General features: G+C 39.3%; 1 protein-coding gene across 1 annotated transcript in view; it reads left to right on the forward strand.

Moving 5' to 3' along the window:
• Positions 1-17,850, forward strand: part of LOC139689813 (aquaporin AQPAn.G-like) — a 77,614-nt gene that overhangs the window by 23,428 nt on the left and 36,336 nt on the right. Inside the window, exon 2 of the mRNA XM_071586920.1 lies at positions 10,236-10,573. Coding sequence (XP_071443021.1) covers positions 10,349-10,573 — 225 coding nt within the window. The 5' untranslated portion in view covers positions 10,236-10,348. The remainder of the gene's footprint in view (positions 1-10,235; positions 10,574-17,850) is intronic.

Raw genomic sequence — 17,850 nt, forward strand, 5'->3', positions numbered from 1 at the left:
CAACATAATTGTGAAGTCTGTTTTAGAGCCTCCACAATGCTGCGGGGTCTCAAAAATTCCATCAGTTTCAGTCAAGCCCAGTGTCCAACGCAGAGGTAACTCGACTTGCGATTAAGATACAGGTATGTTATTATCAGTGGTTTGTATCTCGTAACCCCATTTTTCACTTTATCGAATGGAACATCAATTGATTCTTTCCCAAATTTAAAAATTTTGAAGGAACAAAAAAATACATTTGCGCACGATTATTAAATATTTTATGTTTATTAAATCTATCGATCGTTCTTTGTGCATAAATCAACTTCTACTAATTTTTTAACAATTTTCAAAAAACAGAGCTGGTAGTTCGGCTTTTATTTAGTTGTCAACAATTCCTTTTTTGTGATACTAAACTTATTTTCACGTAATAATCATAGTTACAGTCTATCTTCACTTTACTATTCTTGATGTCACTTGAATTCATGCCATTCAACCAATCTTGTATAAGATTGCGTGATCTTTATTTTATGCCAACCACGGTAACCCGATGAGTTTCAATCGGAGGTGGGGACTCGAAGGCGGCAGGTTTGAATCTCAGCTTGGCATAACTGCTGTACTTAACCATCGTGTGGTGCGTTTTCTAAAATAGAATTAACGTAACGGAATCAGCACAGTTGTCGAATTACATTAAATTCCCAACTGATGCCACAACTACTTTAAACCTAATATTCCCTATCTAGTTCAGACGAAGAATGGATGTGAGAAGTGATTTTTTTGGGATTCACTAAATATTATATATGAACTTGATATGTCATATTGGCCAACATAAAGACGCTTGAAAACATTTAGCTTGCCAATTAACAAAATATTCTTGTTCCTTTACCTCCTGGTGTTGCGAAAATAAAAAACGAAGTCGTTATGGGGGTACGGAAGAACGTCTTCTTCCCAAAATCTGAAAGAAATCTTCCGGAGAGCGGGAAATAGAATCGCCTCAGGTTACCTAAATCATTATTCGCGATCAAGACTTTCCCCAGCGTGTGCGAGAGCGTTTGAAAAGAGCGTTTAATGATAGATTTTGAATACGGTCGAACATCAACCCGAATCCAATCGGAAGATTATACCATAAGTGCCGGGGGATGAGCGAGGGAGAGCTGACTCGCGTCTCCAGCCGCAGATTTGGCTCGTCTTCCACGGAAGTGGAATTAAATGCCGCCGCAAGGTCACTTCGATTCGCGCGATCCCTATCCATCCCTCCCCTCCCACTATCTCCGCGAATGAGCCCCAGTCCAGGAGTTGCGCAGTACCCACAAGCCTGTGAGCGGTGCCCCTCGGACAGGAAGCATCACAACCCGCTCCTGACCACGTCTATCAAATTGAACGTTACGGAATCTCTTTCAGTTCGTTTCACGGAGAATGACGCAAAAAGACCAAGGACATCGGTATCTAATACGCAGCGTAAAGAACACCTCTATGTTCCCGCAGAGGTCGCACATATTTAAATTGACGCGAAACTAGTAAAACCAGAGATGAGAAAATACAATTGTTGAATTGCGTTGTGGTGCATTCAAGGCCCCTTTCTACGTTGCTTATATGCGTCCCGCGATGATTTCTTTTTCTTAAATGGGAACTCCTTTTCCTTCTACTTGTTCCATCCAATTACTTTGCTCTGGTTGTCATCCGTTTCTCAAGTTGTATCGGTCAGGAGAGTCCGCCCCTCTTATTTGAGGACCAACGGCACTCAGTACACAACTGTGAATTTTAAAATTTCCTATGATCAATATAAAAGGAAAAAAATCTGTTCACAGCAATACAAACAAATATTTCGCAGGAAATGGTAATAATTTATCACTGGAATGAAGTGACTTGAAGTTAAATAAAATATACACCTAGTTTTCTGAAGATATTTCGTAATGTTATATTTTTCACTGTAAAATGGCGCTACTGCTGTATGTGAACAATGTTTTAAAATAAAATAAATAAATAAAGAAATAATGTTATTAAAACCTACGGTGAAAATCTAAATTGTGTGCCACATTCTTTGGACACCATAATAACTACAAAATTTACATCTAGCGTCTATGATACTGTATTCTCCGCTAGTTTGTGTACTTATAAATAATCACTTACCCAAGAACGGTTGTCAAGAAAATTAATTGGAGTTTCATATGCAGATGGAAAATAAAACTTAGAATACTTTTGTTTTCTTTTCCTAAGGCGTAGTCTCGAACACCGTTTATATGCATCAACCATCACTAGCTCAGAGAGCCCTTATTACTATTTAAGTCCCCTTAAGGAAATTCCGTTTGCTGAGGAGCAATCGCATAACATGTGTAAATAGGGCTCAAATCTGAAATCATGTTGCTTATAGGCCTGGCCATTTTCACGAGGTAACCTTCGTTTTTCCTTCGCGTTTTCCGTTCTGGGAAAGGAAAAATAATTTTAAGATTTCCTTCCAGGTAGACTGCCCGACCAAGGACTCCAGAAGTGGTCGTTGGACTTGCAGCTGTAACCGAACGTGATTTAAGTTGCTTGATAGAAGTATACTTATATACCAGATAAAGCGCAGATTATGAAAGGGGACCGCTTAGATACAATTTTCCTCGGTCGTTTTGAGAACCAAATTCGTTGCCGCAATCGCTGTAAAGAGAGCGGAATCCGTTCTTTGCCTTTCTTAGCGGGTTGTACGTAACAGAAGATACGAGCATTGAAAATTGGCATCGTTCGCGCATACCTTAAATGCACTGGAGACGGACAGACGTGAACGGCATGGATGAAAATACCATTTCTCGCCTGGCTACAGTCACAGCTGTTGGCATTAAATCTTCGAAATCATTGCGCACATTTGAAATAAACACTATCGTGCAATACCATGTCATTCCTCCGAATTTCGTTCGTGATCCGCCGATTTAACAAGCCCTCGAAATCCACGGCGTTCGTGAGGTGTTAATTATATTCTGCCGTGAAAAATTGCCCAGGGAAACTCCGAGTTGATAGTGAGCTCGTTCGGGCTATTTTTTTCAGGGAATTTGAATTTCTCAGTCACAGCTGTGAGCTTTATCAGTGCGGCCCATGTACAATGAAAGAAAAAATAAGCCGCGCATTATCGGAAAATAGCTATATCCGGTGGCCTCGGGAGGACACTGCCCCGTGACCGAAGTCACGGCCTCTTCCGACCAGCATGCTCCGTATTATTTGGAATTCCATGAGCCAGAAATATTCTATATCTGAAGGGCATTTAAAACTGGGTCTCTTATTTGTGGAAGCCTCGTGTGTCGTCTCCATAATCTCACGAGGCAAGGCAAAGGATTAATGGTGTCTTGCGCAGAGAGAAGAGGTATGCATACGTTATATCGTGGGTCGTTTAAGGCGGTGTGTGAGGAAGGCTAAATGAGACGGGCGAACGGACGGGGAGATATGGACGCGGTGGGCCACTCCTGTGCGGTGGAAGGAGCGATGCCAGCAAGAGATGGGCGGAGAGGATGGGTTGATCTCCGTTGCGGTACATCGAGCGAATGCATGATGAGTCGCATCCGGCAGTTGAGTGATCAACTGTTTGGTGAGGTCAGCAGCGATCGCGCCCTACTTAGCCAGTAAGATTTGGGTCCCGCTCACATTAAATGAGTGTTCGAACGTTATATTTGATGAATTCTCGCCAAGCGATGACAAAAAAGGTAGTATGATCAGATGAGATGGATTAACTATGAGTCGAGTCATTAAAATAGTTGTTGAATTTGCGGGTCGAGCTGTAATTAGTTTTTTTCATTGATTCTCAAACAAAGGAGTGTGTATCGCATTCACGATACATCTCAAGCAAAATCTGTTCCTTCGGAGACAGCTTGTTTTTCAACTTGTTGAGAGGGATACCGCAGGCACGTTTGTTCCCATCGTGGCACAGCCCTACACATCAAAGTAACCCATAAAAATCTACTGTCTAATAAATCTCGTAAATTACTTGAAGGATATCAGTGCACGATGTTATCCCATTTTTTCCAAAAAAAATCAGACTAATGTTTGAATTGCAGCATCGTATTTTCAAAACCTCTGTACGAGATGTTAAGTCCTGCAATTTCTCGCGAATTTCTGTCATCAGCTGCGAGAGAATGCTTTCTCATTAGCATTGCTCTTTCTCGATGAATTTATTGAGTTAATTCACGAGTCCATTTCAATTCTTTCAATATCATTTCTTCTTTCCCGTTGATGAAATAAAATTCTATTCGATTATTTTATTCCTAGTCTTATTCATGATAGAGACTCAATACGGTCACTTCAAGAAATGTCGAAGTCTTGTCACATTAAACTAAAAACCCGTTTCGAATTCAACTCAAGGTGCCGCGAAGATGGGGATACCTGCGTCGTAACACTCATTCGTTGGCAAACGAGCCATTTAATGCTCACTCGCCATAATGATACTGGACACAAAGGAAGGAGATTTGCGTTGATCGCTGCCTGTTTCCGCTCGGAAAAAAACTACCTGCACCCATATTATGACGCAGGCGTAATTAGCGTTGGGTTATGGAATCGATGGATTGTTACGTGAGCGAAATGACATTGTGAATTCACGGTCAAGAAGGTGGAAGCTTTACGAAGAATCCCAAAGATTAGACGGTGCATATTTGCATTTAATGTAATTGGTATTCATGGCGTTATGCAATAACAATTATCTCCGAGGCGTTTTATGACGTCCGGACGAGCTGGGATGTCTTTATTCCGGGTGATAAAAACTTGTTAACAACCATCGAGTGCCGCAATTTTCGTCACGATTCCGACTGGAATTCAATTGTTTTAGAATTCTATATTTCACTGCACGTAACTAATATTTGTCGGAGGCTAGGAACCTACACACGCGAGTTAGAGGAGCAAAATAGATGAACGCGTTTCGCTATATTTAATGGTAAAGTCGAGATTACCTCATCCTTGAATGTCAGTAATTTAAGGATCTAAATAAAATAATATTAGTTTTATACAAATTAAAAGTAACAGATTAAATGAAATTCCTTAGGGATAAACCGTTAACACCTCATATTCCTGAATTGAAAATAAAAATACAATTTCAGAAATTTCTCCTTCCCGGTGAAGAGGATCCGAATTTGTGGTGAAATTTAAGTAACCAACGCGATAATTGCTTATTCCTAGCTCAATGGGTACAAATCCACCGGCAATGATCACCTGCATGTTTTTCTTGGCTCTTTTAAAGAATTGCATTAGAGAAAAAAAGGTTATATATAAGTACTTTAACGATCTTAACGGTCCGTCACATGCATGGAAAGGAAAAGAAGAGCCTTCTCTAATTCCAGAAAAAAAATTTGGAAACCTCATCTTTGTCTTAAGATAAATCATCCACTCCTGACATTATACCTTAACGAAATCTTCATTATCTAACAGTAGAAAGTGGAAATTCGGCTTCGATTTTCCTTTCAACATCCTGCATCAAATCTGGGGTGTGAGTATCAGCATCCACTCAAGGTAGGCATGCTTTGCATTTCACTACCGCACTTAAGAAGATGGATAATTTCAGAAGAAAAACACGCGTTTTCGTATCAAATTTCGTTTTCCCATTCTATTTCATACTTGGACCTTTTCCCAACCGCATTGGTGGATATATCCTAATCCGTTGCACCGCTATGATATCCAGGGAAACCTTAACAGTGCCGTTGTTGGTATGTGTACGCGCATTATACCGCGTCTTTAACAGTTTTATTTCAATGAAAAGACAATTGTTCGTATTTTTCCCCTTGTATATTCATCCATCTACTTGATTTCATTCGAAATGAATTCATTGGCAAACACTAGTCTGCGGTTATGGTTGGGTGGATGGGGAAATGATCGTATGCTCACGCTTCAGTGTCTTTTCCGAGGTCGCAGAAAGCGGAAAGGTGATAACTAATGGAGGGCAAAATCTTCCGACGCCAACCGGACATGTTTGATGCGCGCATTCAATCGCGCGAAGGTGAACCAACAATACACGAAATATCACCGCTTGGATCAATTTTTTTTTATTTCCCTCCAATCCCCCCGTGGATTTTTTTATATCCGAGGACACTTCTCCTTTGCGAATTCCTACGAACCGAAACGTAAGCGATCGACAAACGACCGCTCCGCACAGCTCGTACCTGACGCGCATTAAGAGGAACGCCAGGCTTGAAAGACGTAGACGCTGACGTAATTAGCATCACCATTCGACGCCGCAGACGCTCGAACGACCCCCGTCTATCACCGACAAGATGAGCATAATGGATGCGTCCACGCGGGTTTCATTGTCCGCTCGCTATCTCAGCATTGAACTTCCACGGGGGACGCCAAAGGATTTGCCGGTAGCGATCTCGGGGATCGATCTAGCTTGGCCGACGACCAAGTCAGCATTGTTTTTGCCAACGAGCGGAGCCCTTCCGTGTTCCACTAACGAGGGATTGCGAATGTCCCGGAGATATGAGCGATTCTTAAAGTGCGCGACTTATTGCGATTCATCAGCGAGGCGAGATAGCAAACCCGCATCCTAACTGGTATCATCACATCTCGCACCCCTTTTCCTCCTCCAGTTTATCGCCGAGTGGAGGATATGTGTCGCAGAAATTCAATCTCAAGTATTTTTCTTACCGTGCTACCAATCGGAAGTAAATTTCCAGGAGGAAAGAAGAAGACTATCTCTCTCACACCCACGCCTCATGCCAATGAAAGTATTTTCCTCGGAGGATCTCGTATTTACTAATCATTTTGATGTTCTTGAGAATCGCAACTGTACGAGATATACTACCTTCCCTGAACTTAGAGAAAAATATATTAACCCCCATGATTCCAAAAATATGAATCGAAATACTTAGATGATCTAATAATCTACTGTCATCTAGGAAGAATGCAAGGTCGCAGGGCAAGGATATTTAGAGTAAACATGCCGAGGTGACTTTTTCACTGCATTCATCATTCAACTCAATCGAGCTTACTCATTCATTTACTCAGGAGATATCAATGAAGAAAAGAGATTGCCATCGGGTCCCGCTGAAAAATAATTCAATGCGCACAGACTCATGTGACTCAAATTCTTGAACCAACTGCAGTTTTCTGCTTGTATGGAAAATTACGCGTAAGTCAATTAAAATCAAGCACTTTTAAATAGAACTCGTAAAAAAAACTCCCATTGACACATGGAGTGACTCTGGATACCAGCGATGTCGTAATTATACTCAAGGAAGTGAGGTCGGATCGGGTCTGTTGTGAAGGGAGACTTTATTATTATAAATTATACCACGGACTCCCAACAATCTCTTTCTCGGTGATTTTCTCACGAATCCTTGGCGTCGTTTCCCCTTCCTTTTTATTCCCTCCAGTCGGAAGGTTTTTCTGCGCCTAATTTAACCAATTTATGGGAAAAACCGAGTAGTGGACGAACCTGTCCCATAACTCATGCATGAAGAGCTTCCTTGAGTGGTAATCTCACGCAAAATTATTGCGGCAATGAAGAGTCCTACGGGGGTGTGTGGAGGATGAAGACGTCCCGACTCCTTTTCCAATCGATTCCATCCGGAGTCTGCACCGTGGCCGCGCGCGGCACTCGTCAAGGAAGCCGTTGGGATGCGCCCATGCGTCCATGCCGCCGATGAGGCCTTCGCGTGCCACGACTTCGAACTTGAGCACCTGCCGACACGGTCGTCACCTTGTGAGGCAACGGGGAGATTAAGCCGATCGCACGCTGATCGTGTACTCCGATGCCCCCGCCCGAGGGGATTTGTTATTAAGGGAAGCGTCCTTTGACGGCGGAGGTCGTTCGGGCCATTGGGGATGGGCAAGTTGAAATCTCGATGGCGGGTTGGGATTTTTAGGGAAGGGTGGAGAGTGACACTCGGTGCCGATATCGGCCTACACTCCCGCGAATGGCATCCGCGAATTAAAAGGTCGCATGGGTCGTGCACTCTCGTTGAAAGTTCCCTCTTCCTTTCACGGTACACCAAGCGGGAGTCGGAAAATTCCACCGCCTACGGGATCGGAACCGGATCCCTCAACGTGGGAAGATGGAAAACTAACCGCCACACCAACGAGATCACCTCCTCTCCCTCCCCGCGAGGAATGTGATGTCGCAGTGAAAATAAGCTCCACAGAAGGAAACCCGAGTCTGTTTAGTGGGAAGCTGGCGGCACTTGGACTTGTCCCTTACACCTTCTCGTCCGTTAAGATATTAGCGTTGATGCACATTACTTCACTAAATGATAAATTGAATGACCTGCTTTGAACCAGCAGATAGAGTAGGATTTAAGTTTCAATCCTTTTTCAATCCCTCGCCAGTATGCAAAAGTATTCAATGCTTGAAAATGTTTTTCTCAAATGACCCAAGAATACGAAACTTCAAGGGAAGGAGAAATTTAACCGAGAATTACCTGTATCTCGTCTTTCAAAATTTTTAAAATCTGCTGGTCAGTCCCATAGCTGTAATTTTTTTCTTGGCGATTTTACTTCAAGAAGTAAATTTAAAAAAATTAACTTACATATTCCAGCGAAAAGGAAAATATTAATTTTCAATTTTAGTTAACATAATACGGCAATGTGCTTGTATGTTAAATTGAACGTAATATGGTATCCTTGAGGGTAAAAAATGAAACAATGCATATTTGAATACTTTGATTGGTTTACTAAAAGAATATCCAAAAGAAACTTGAACATATAGCTCTAATAATTAATGGCGATTGCCTTTTTTAGCATTCTAAAGCTGTAAAAGTGAATATTAACGGTAAGAAAGGGAGAAATTCCAAGCTGATTCTAGAGTCACGGGACGAGAGTGCTAATTATTCAGTTCGAAAGATGCGGATGTATTTCTCACGTGGAGGTAGGAAGAGATATGTAGACTGTGTTGGATGAAGGAGGATGATGATTTTAGTAATCAAGGCACACGCTTCGAAGCGGAAGGGGCCTCGTGCGATGCAGTTCGTGCAATTTGCTGGCGCCGGCGGCCTCACAAGTCCATTAACCATGCGACAGACGTCTTCCCACGTCATTGGATGATATGAGAAAATGGTAATGGTATGTGGTATGCCGATTAGAATGAAAACGTCGTACTCCGGGGATAAGTAGCATTCTCTTCATTGACGAGATTCTTCATCAGGGATTTTCCCTTTCCTTCTCGGCATTCACATGATCATCATATGAGTCGACCAGAGGAGTGCAAGAAATACTCGCTATTTTTTAACGATTCTGATTTTTTTAGATCTTCTACCAATGTGAGCATGTCGAAATTTATCCTAGCCACAATGCAAGAATATAATTGGTCCTGTGCTATATGTGGCATATCAAAGGAATAACTATAATGTTATTTTTTAGCTCTTTAATTAATTACCCTTTAACTTAACAACTAGTTAATTACCCTCTAACTTAGTCAAGAGGAAAATAATTCAGCGTTGCGACCACCAAGTCTCTTCATACTTGCCATCGCGATATTTTTTTTGATTTTTTATAAATAATTTTAATAAAACTTCTAGGAATGCGATCTCAGTTGCTGTCAAACAGACGGATTTGATTATTCTTCCCATATCAGGGAAAATCTCCGTCAATTTCCCAAAGAGTGGAGAATTTACGATATCCAAAGTTTTGCCGCTCGTTTCAAGTGGTCTAGTTGTACATCTCGTATCTTAGGCATCCAAGCAACAAATCGGGAAGCCGCATTTTTATCTTTCAACACAGCGAGTTAGGTGAAGTGAACTTATCGTATTAGGTTAATTGTATAACTCCCGACAGGACATAAATACCTTCGCGCGCTGCTTACACCTGCCGCACCTAATAAGTCATTTGTGGAAAGCGAGCCTCTTCCCAAGCAGGCAAACGATAGCCGCGCGATGATCCGATGCACGTCCTGACTGAGCTACATTGGGGGTGGAATTACAACTCGGAAACGTGTACAGGACGTGTCCTTTTTAGAGAATTACGCCAAGTGAGCGGAAAGTTTATTTATTTTCGGGGCGAATTCGAGGGGCATTAGTTCGAACGAGACATATTCAGCCTTACGTTCACTATAACATCTGGTCAACTGGAAATGAGACACTCCACGTTTAGTAGGATCTTGATTTAACAGAAGTTCAGTTCATTCTTGCAAGGAATTCCCTCGCTACGGGAGTTAGCGCGTCTCATCCTCGGCAGTGGTATGTCCGCTTGCAGCCTCTCTTCCTCTCAGACCTCCCCCACCTCCGACACCGTTCTCACCGCCTCACCTCACACGGCCTTGTAGTATTCAATGTTGCGACGCTCAAATAAGCCAAAATGTTTCATTCTCTCCTCAGGATTCAGTGGGAGCGATCCTACACCTCTCTCTTCGCGCGCTCCTGACGCGGTGTTTCCAGTCGGCGCAACCGCTTCCACTACGACTCTCCAGTTCGGCGTATCCAACGGAAGGATGAAGGGTTCAAGCGGTGGCAAGAGCGCCCTCGAGGGCATCATCGGGGTGTCTGATGTGACGCGCAGTTCTATCTGGAGGGCCCTGGCCGCTGAGTTCCTCGGCACCTTCTTCCTCGTGCTCGTGGGCTGCGGGTCGACGTCCACGGGGTGGAGCGAGGGCTATGCACCCTCCATCCTACACATCGCCTTGTGCTTCGGGCTGACGGTTGCCGCCATGGTGCAGGTGAGGGCACACCACTGGAGTTCTTTTTACGGCCAATCAGGTGTCGCATATATGTATTTGACGAGTATTGGGAATGACAATCTGGACATCAATTGGGAACTTTTGCTCTCCGAAAGAAGTAAATTTAAAAAGTGGATCTATGTCATATTTGTTTGAGTTGCCCAGAAAAATTTTGAAATATTGCATGAAATCAGTAATCGCGGTTTTGATAATGCTCCCTGTAACTCAATGGTGAATTAGTTTTATCAGTTGCCTTTGAATGAAACTTTACCCTAAAATGAGAATATGAATGAAGAAAACAGAAAAAGCTAAATTTACCGTATTTACTTTTTATATTCATCAGGTTTGACGAATATCCATTGAAAATCCACACTCCTAAACATAACTGCGGTTTCTGTAACTAAGAATTGACAAAATGATAGCTATTTTAATTTATTTGAGCATGAAAAGCTTAATTAATCATATTTGACGGCATGCAACACAATCCCTATCAACATGGCACGGTGCCTCAAAAAAACATTGGCTAGTTTTATAAAAGCATCTAACGAGCAGAATTATTCTAAATGTTATTCTTCTATTTCATTGGCTATTTAGACACAAATTGCACAACCATAATACTCAATCACATATCTCCTCCAACGTAATCGGGCACAAAGATTTTATGAATCAAGCCGCATAGCAAGTAGCTCCAAAACTACATACGTATCACTTCGCAACGTAAATGAGGAGCTTTGGCTATGGGCTATTTCAAAAGCTGTCTACCGTTTAAAAAAAATAATATATATATATATATTTATTTATTTTTATATACATGTGTATACGAGTATACAACGGTAGAGCGTTGCACTACTAATCAGAGGGTCCGTATTTGATTACTGGGCAATGCTCTCTGGGTACCAGCAGCTATACCCAAGCTACGTAACTTTCGGGTACCTGATCTTCCTTGGAAACCATAACCGGCACAGGGAAAGGAACTGGCCCCCCTACCCTGATGGTTGAATTTCACACGACGTCGGGTGTCCTACCTACCATGTGTAAATCACCTACCAAACCTACCTTCGGGTAAATTACTGTGTTTATGGTTATATATATGTATAAAAATATGTGTATATATATGTATATATATGTATGTATATATATGTATATGTATATATATATGTACATGTATATGTGTATATATATATATATATAACACTTTTTGAAAGTCTCACGGATGTGAATAATAATGTATAACACTTAGCACTAGTGGACACAGACAAAAACACACAGAAACACACAAAAAAGAGTATATATATACATATATATATATATATATATATATATATATACATATACATATATATATATACACACACACACACATTCAACCACGAAAACCCGCCAAACTGCGAGAACACATTCATTCACATGGATATAGAGCTAATGAAAATGCATTGGAACACATATAAAGGACAAACGCCTCCTGTGTTTGTCCTTTATATGCGTTTCTATGTCCGAAAATTTGGAATAAATGTGAGTTTTGTATGTGTTTCCCTGTGTTTTTTTTTAATAGCATTATTTCGCTTCTTTCGGTTTAAATTATATATGATATATAAGAGCTTAACGGAGTGGATTCCACCTTCCCCACCTCTCCTGTGTTCGTCCTTTGTGTGTGTTCCTATCCCTTTTCCTTGTATCTGTTTCTATATAAATGAGTATATATATACATACATACGTGGTAATGCTATCGTCGCAGTATCTCGTCCCTCAGCGTATCGTGGTCCTCGATCGGTAGTGTTTTTTCTTTCACCGGCATTATTATCAAATCTCAGACAGAGATTTCGTGATTGGATACCTGGGATTTATTTTCACGTCAGTATCTACCTATCTGCAGAGCGAGTCAAAAATTCGGATTTCGACACTTCCTCTTGACCCACATGAAAACTTTAAAAGGCTAGATAACCAAAAATTCATCAATTAGACTTCAGAGAAAAGAACCGCCTGTCCGCTTATTTTTATTTCGAGTATTTAAATTCAAATCGAATCAAGGTATATTTCTTTCCGTGAGGAATTAAGATCTCAACAGCGGATGATCTGTAATGAATGTCCTGGATGAACCTGACGAACAAATTAAATGTTTGGAACCATCTGACCTATATCTTTGATGATTATTATATTTCGGTACCTGAGTCAGCCAAAATTCCCTTCGGGAGAATCAGTCTTCAAGTTTCAGTTGAGCAGTAAGATTTTAAAGAAGTTACTTGAAAAGGATCTTTATAATAGAGTCGGCAAAATCTTCCGATAGTTTTATTGCGCAGGTAACTGGTGTACCTCAAGTGCATATCTCCGCGTCACTCCTACGCCATTTATCTAGTCTCCCTGCATAAATATTCAGAAGGAATTGAATTATTTCCTAAATAAATTATTGCCTTAATAAACGGGAAATCTTGTTTTCAAGGGAAGGACATCATTACATGTTTGAAAACATTGTATTAGAAGGCATGAGCTTACAGACTATTCTCATCGGTTATGTTGGGATAGCTTCCCCGTCCAAGAAGAGGAAGGAGTTGGGAGGAACAATGTAAAAGAATAGTTAAGAAATACAACAGAACAATCAGACGTCAATGTCCAATCATATACGAAAGCAAGTTTGAAATGAACAGATAGTGGTGACTTGTCGCTTCTCTATTTTTGCATAGACTCTATGACACGCGGATAGCGTTTTAAGTTAATAATTGAAATAATGAAGACTTCGCAGGTGTTTCAACATTTGCATTTGAATCAGAAAATTATTCAAAAATCAACCATCAAATCATAGACAGTATTCCAAGTTTCTCACGTGAGCACAATGAGAAGATTTTATAATTAGGCAATCATCAATTTGCATTATTTTTTAAATAAAAACTATTTATTGGAAAATATTTATCGATGAGCGAACTGCAAGAAAAATTGTTTGGAGGCGTGTTTGGGCACACACACGGATGTATATGTCCTATATATATATATATATATATATATATATATATATATATATATATATATATATATATATATACTATACATATATATAATTTATATACATATATATATATACTATACATATATATATATATAATTTATATACATATATATTATATACATATATATATATATATATATATATATATATATGTATGTATGTACATGTTATTATAATCCAGTGATCGTGCTCTGCTGAGACGTGTCTTTATTTCCAACGGTTTATCTGTGACTTCATGTTATCTCTATCTTATATCTGCATCATTATTGAGGTCAAATTAACCTTCAAAGATTCCCAGGGATCTTAACATGCCTCTTGGTACATTGCCACAAGCTTAGACCCTCAGTAGGCCAAGATTAGCCGGCTGTGGTTTCCTTCTTCTATTTTCTGCACACCCGTCCGTCACAATGCTCAGATCGTCGTATGTTGACCACTGGCATGTAGTTGACACTGAGAGGATGGTCCAGCGATTAAGAAAACTCAGAAAATGAGGACGTTGAATGTTTCAATATTTCCATTAGGTAATATTACCTTAACCTTTCGCTTATCGAGGGAGAAGGTGGGATAAGAACCGGCCGGTTAGAGGGTGCTTTCGAAAACCATATTTATTTCCTCGAAAATTATCAACTCTTGCTGCGAGGCATTCGATTAAAAGCAACAGTTTTTATTGGAAGATGTATAATTCATTTCATTTGACAAATGTTCTAATTTAACGCACATTTGAAAAGAATTCCATTCAATAGATATCAGCACATGTACGTATATGTTATGAGGAGGCGAAGACTGGAATAGGGGAGATCAAATTGGATATGGATATATACTTTGTTATATAAGAGATATGTATAGGTGTGCTTGTTATATCGTATTTTATATGTATAGGTGAGCTTGTTATATCGTATTTCAATTCCCTAACAATGTTTTACTTTATTATTATGTTTACTAAAGAAAATTTGCTCTCAAGCTAACTGGCTTTTGTTGGAAATGATTATCGCCAATGAATCATGTCTTGGAGGGACTACTATCCTCAGAAATACCAAGCCATTATTCCAGTACTGGCTAGATATTTGTACTGAACTGAGAGTATTGTATACATAAGAAATTTGAATTCACCTGAGTGACATTCTATGTGTGTTTACGCGTGGAAAATCGCTTCTTTGTAAATTAAATTCCACAAATTGAAAGTGAAAAATGCCACAAATGCTTGCATATGATTACTATTTATATTATTTGTAATTTTTCCCCAGGACATATTGCGATCGTTGTTTTGCAATAGTTTTTTCACTACATTCCCACATTTATGTATACCAAATCGCGACCTACCGGCCACAATGCATGGCTTTCTTTGCTACTGGCGAGAATTTTTATTAGTTTTCTTATCTCAGCTCACGGAAAAATCTCGATTCTCTTGTAGTCTTTTTAAACAACATTTTTTCTTCTCAACTTTTCAAACATGATCTTTTTTTTCCTCGACTTATCTCATGAAACCGATATTCCTAAATCTTTAAATGTCGTTCGTCGCTTTTCTATCTTATCGCCGTATTTGATTGATGGTTATTAGTTTAGGAAATCCTTTTATAAACATTTATTTACTCATTGGATTGAGTTTGGTGGCTACGGAGATGCTTTAGGTGGAATGGCAAAAACTTTAGATATGAAGTTATTAAAACTCGTAGCGGTGGTAGCGATTCGATCCTCACTTGCTGTGACCTAGTCAATAGGGGAAAACCATTGCATTGCGACATTTTCATATTAAACCCGCGATTCGAATCCGTGACTGTTGATTTTGTATTTACGTAAGGATGGCACAGTTTCACTGTCTACATATTTCGAAATAGCAATATAATTCGGTAAACAATCAGGATCCACTTAATCGGCATGCTTCTTTTGGATGTTGATGTCTACTGAAAAAACTCAATATTATATGATGTATTCATCGAAAAATTTAACGATTAAGAACAGAGTGTTTTGATCTTAGGTAAGGAAAAAATGCGAACTTTGGGTTCGCATTGTTTCTCACTTTTATCGTAAGCAAACTTAAGCTGAGCTATGAGTCCTCGCTATTCGTTACTACATTTTCATCACCAGACACAGTCTACCGTCATCCTCAAATTAAGAAATTGGTAAGAATTTTCAGCATTTTATTTTTAAAGTATTTTGAAAATAAAACTGTCGTGAGATTTTAAATCTTTTAACCATCTTAAACATTCTCTTCAACTAGAAAAATTATAGTCTAGTAAAAATTATTCTACAAACAAAATTAAATAGCATTTTTCTTCTACCGTTCGTTATGGCTTCTTTGGCCTCTCGTGGCATTAGAAAAAAATCATATTACAACATTACGATTATGAGAGTAATTTTCCGTCGGACGAACAAAAAAGGAAACGTGAAGCAATCATAATTTTGAAGCATGCGAATAATATCCACTAAGTGCTTCGTTAGCCAATCAAAAAAACGTTCTCCTGAAATTATGTCACTTATATGATTTAGGTATATTTATTTAAGATGAAATTAGTGAGAAGGAAAAGTGCAATGTAATACAGTAGTTTCAAAACAAATGGGTCATTTTTTCCAGAATTTTCAAATGACATAAAGGGTCGGCGGACGAAGAATTAATCCTGACTTTTTTGTAAATTAAATTTTATAATTGATTCGTTTACCGTTAAAAAAGCGTTTTCACTAGAAATCCACCGACCATCCGGTACAATATGCTAGCCTTTTTCCCCACACTACCGCTGCCACACTCGCCACGCCATTCGTCGCCCGCGGCGTCGATTAGAAACACTTTCTCTTGCTGACCGCGTGACTCATTGGTATGGATGGATGCAGAACTGCTGCTCAATCGGGATCGCCCAAGTGGTCCAAGATACACGATTGTGTTCCCCCTTGTCGCCCATGTGTCTTTGTCTGGGAGAGATAGGTTTTATTCACTTGGACTTTGACTTAACGTTTCAATGACTCTAATCAAACTTGACTTCGATGAACATTTTGGCAACCCGACTCCAGTCATCCAAAAAAGAAATAACAGCTGAACTCACAAGTCTGAAATTGTGTCATTTGTGCTTGTCTTAAAAAAAACGCTTATGAAACTTTTCCCTTTGCCTCCTCCCACTCCGCATATCCAAGGTCCGTTCAGTATTTGAATCGTTACTCTTAACTTCACAAATGAATCGCTGATGCCCAAAAGGTGAACATTTTATTAGCATACGTATGCAGATTTTCAAATTACGTAATTCGAAATTTTTTACACTCTTGACCTTCCGGAGAATTTTGAATGTTTTTTCTTGATATAAAAGTTAATTCGATGGGCATTCGTTTTGATAAACGACATATAATTAAATCAAAGCATTTAGTACTGTTGTGAAGCCCTTATACGGAGATTCTCATTCTCGTGGTAGGTTTCTTGACTAATATGAAGTAATTAAATATTGTATCAATCAAATATTTTCTAATATGCTGAATCACCATCGTTTTACGAAAAAGGTTTTTTTTCAATTAAGCCGTATGAAAAAATCTAGCAAATAAGAGAGTTGAAATTTTGAGAGAAAATATATTTTAAATAATTTTACTAAATCATGAAAACATTAATCCCATTGCAAAAACTGATTTTTAAGATTTTACGTATTGCTGTTATGCGTAAGTATCTAAATGCAAAAATTTCCATTCCGGCGAAAAGTAGCAAGATAAATATTGTGGATTACATTTTCAATTTGTTAATTGCGTAAAATTATGTATAATCCTAAATACTGGAAAGTAATCTACAAAATTTTAGTTTTTCATACTTAAGAATGACCACTGAGTTGTTGGTGTCGCGTAAATTTTCCGTGTGTTTTATTTTGTCAAGAAAAGAAATATCAGACGATAAATGAATATAATGGAAAAATCCCTTCCAGAGTCCGCTATTACAGCTTGCTTTCAAGCCGAAGAAATTACATAAGCAAAAGCAGTACATTCGTCCTTCACTCCCTCTCTTATTTATTGTCAACGATAAAATGCTTCCTGTACACTTGTATGGAAATAAATGTCATTAAATTCGTAACATATGTGGTTTCATATAACGAGCTATAATTCCCACGTCATTTAGCTGTCTATGCGTAGCTAAGTTTTGTGTAATGACACTTTTCAAATGTGGTTTTCGATTAAATTTCATAAAGGTCCTTGGTCTCGTGATCACGTTTAAGACACTGCGAAAGATAGAAGTCTTGTATTTTCTACTATCACCGATTTTACGGGACTCACATTACTGTTGAATCTCTGCATAAAATACCGTGCAAAGTGTCGG

Source organism: Hetaerina americana, unplaced genomic scaffold, assembly GCF_022747635.1.
Source record: "Hetaerina americana unplaced genomic scaffold, ioHetAmer1.1.p SCAF_1, whole genome shotgun sequence".
Lineage (NCBI taxonomy): Eukaryota > Metazoa > Arthropoda > Insecta > Odonata > Calopterygidae > Hetaerina > Hetaerina americana.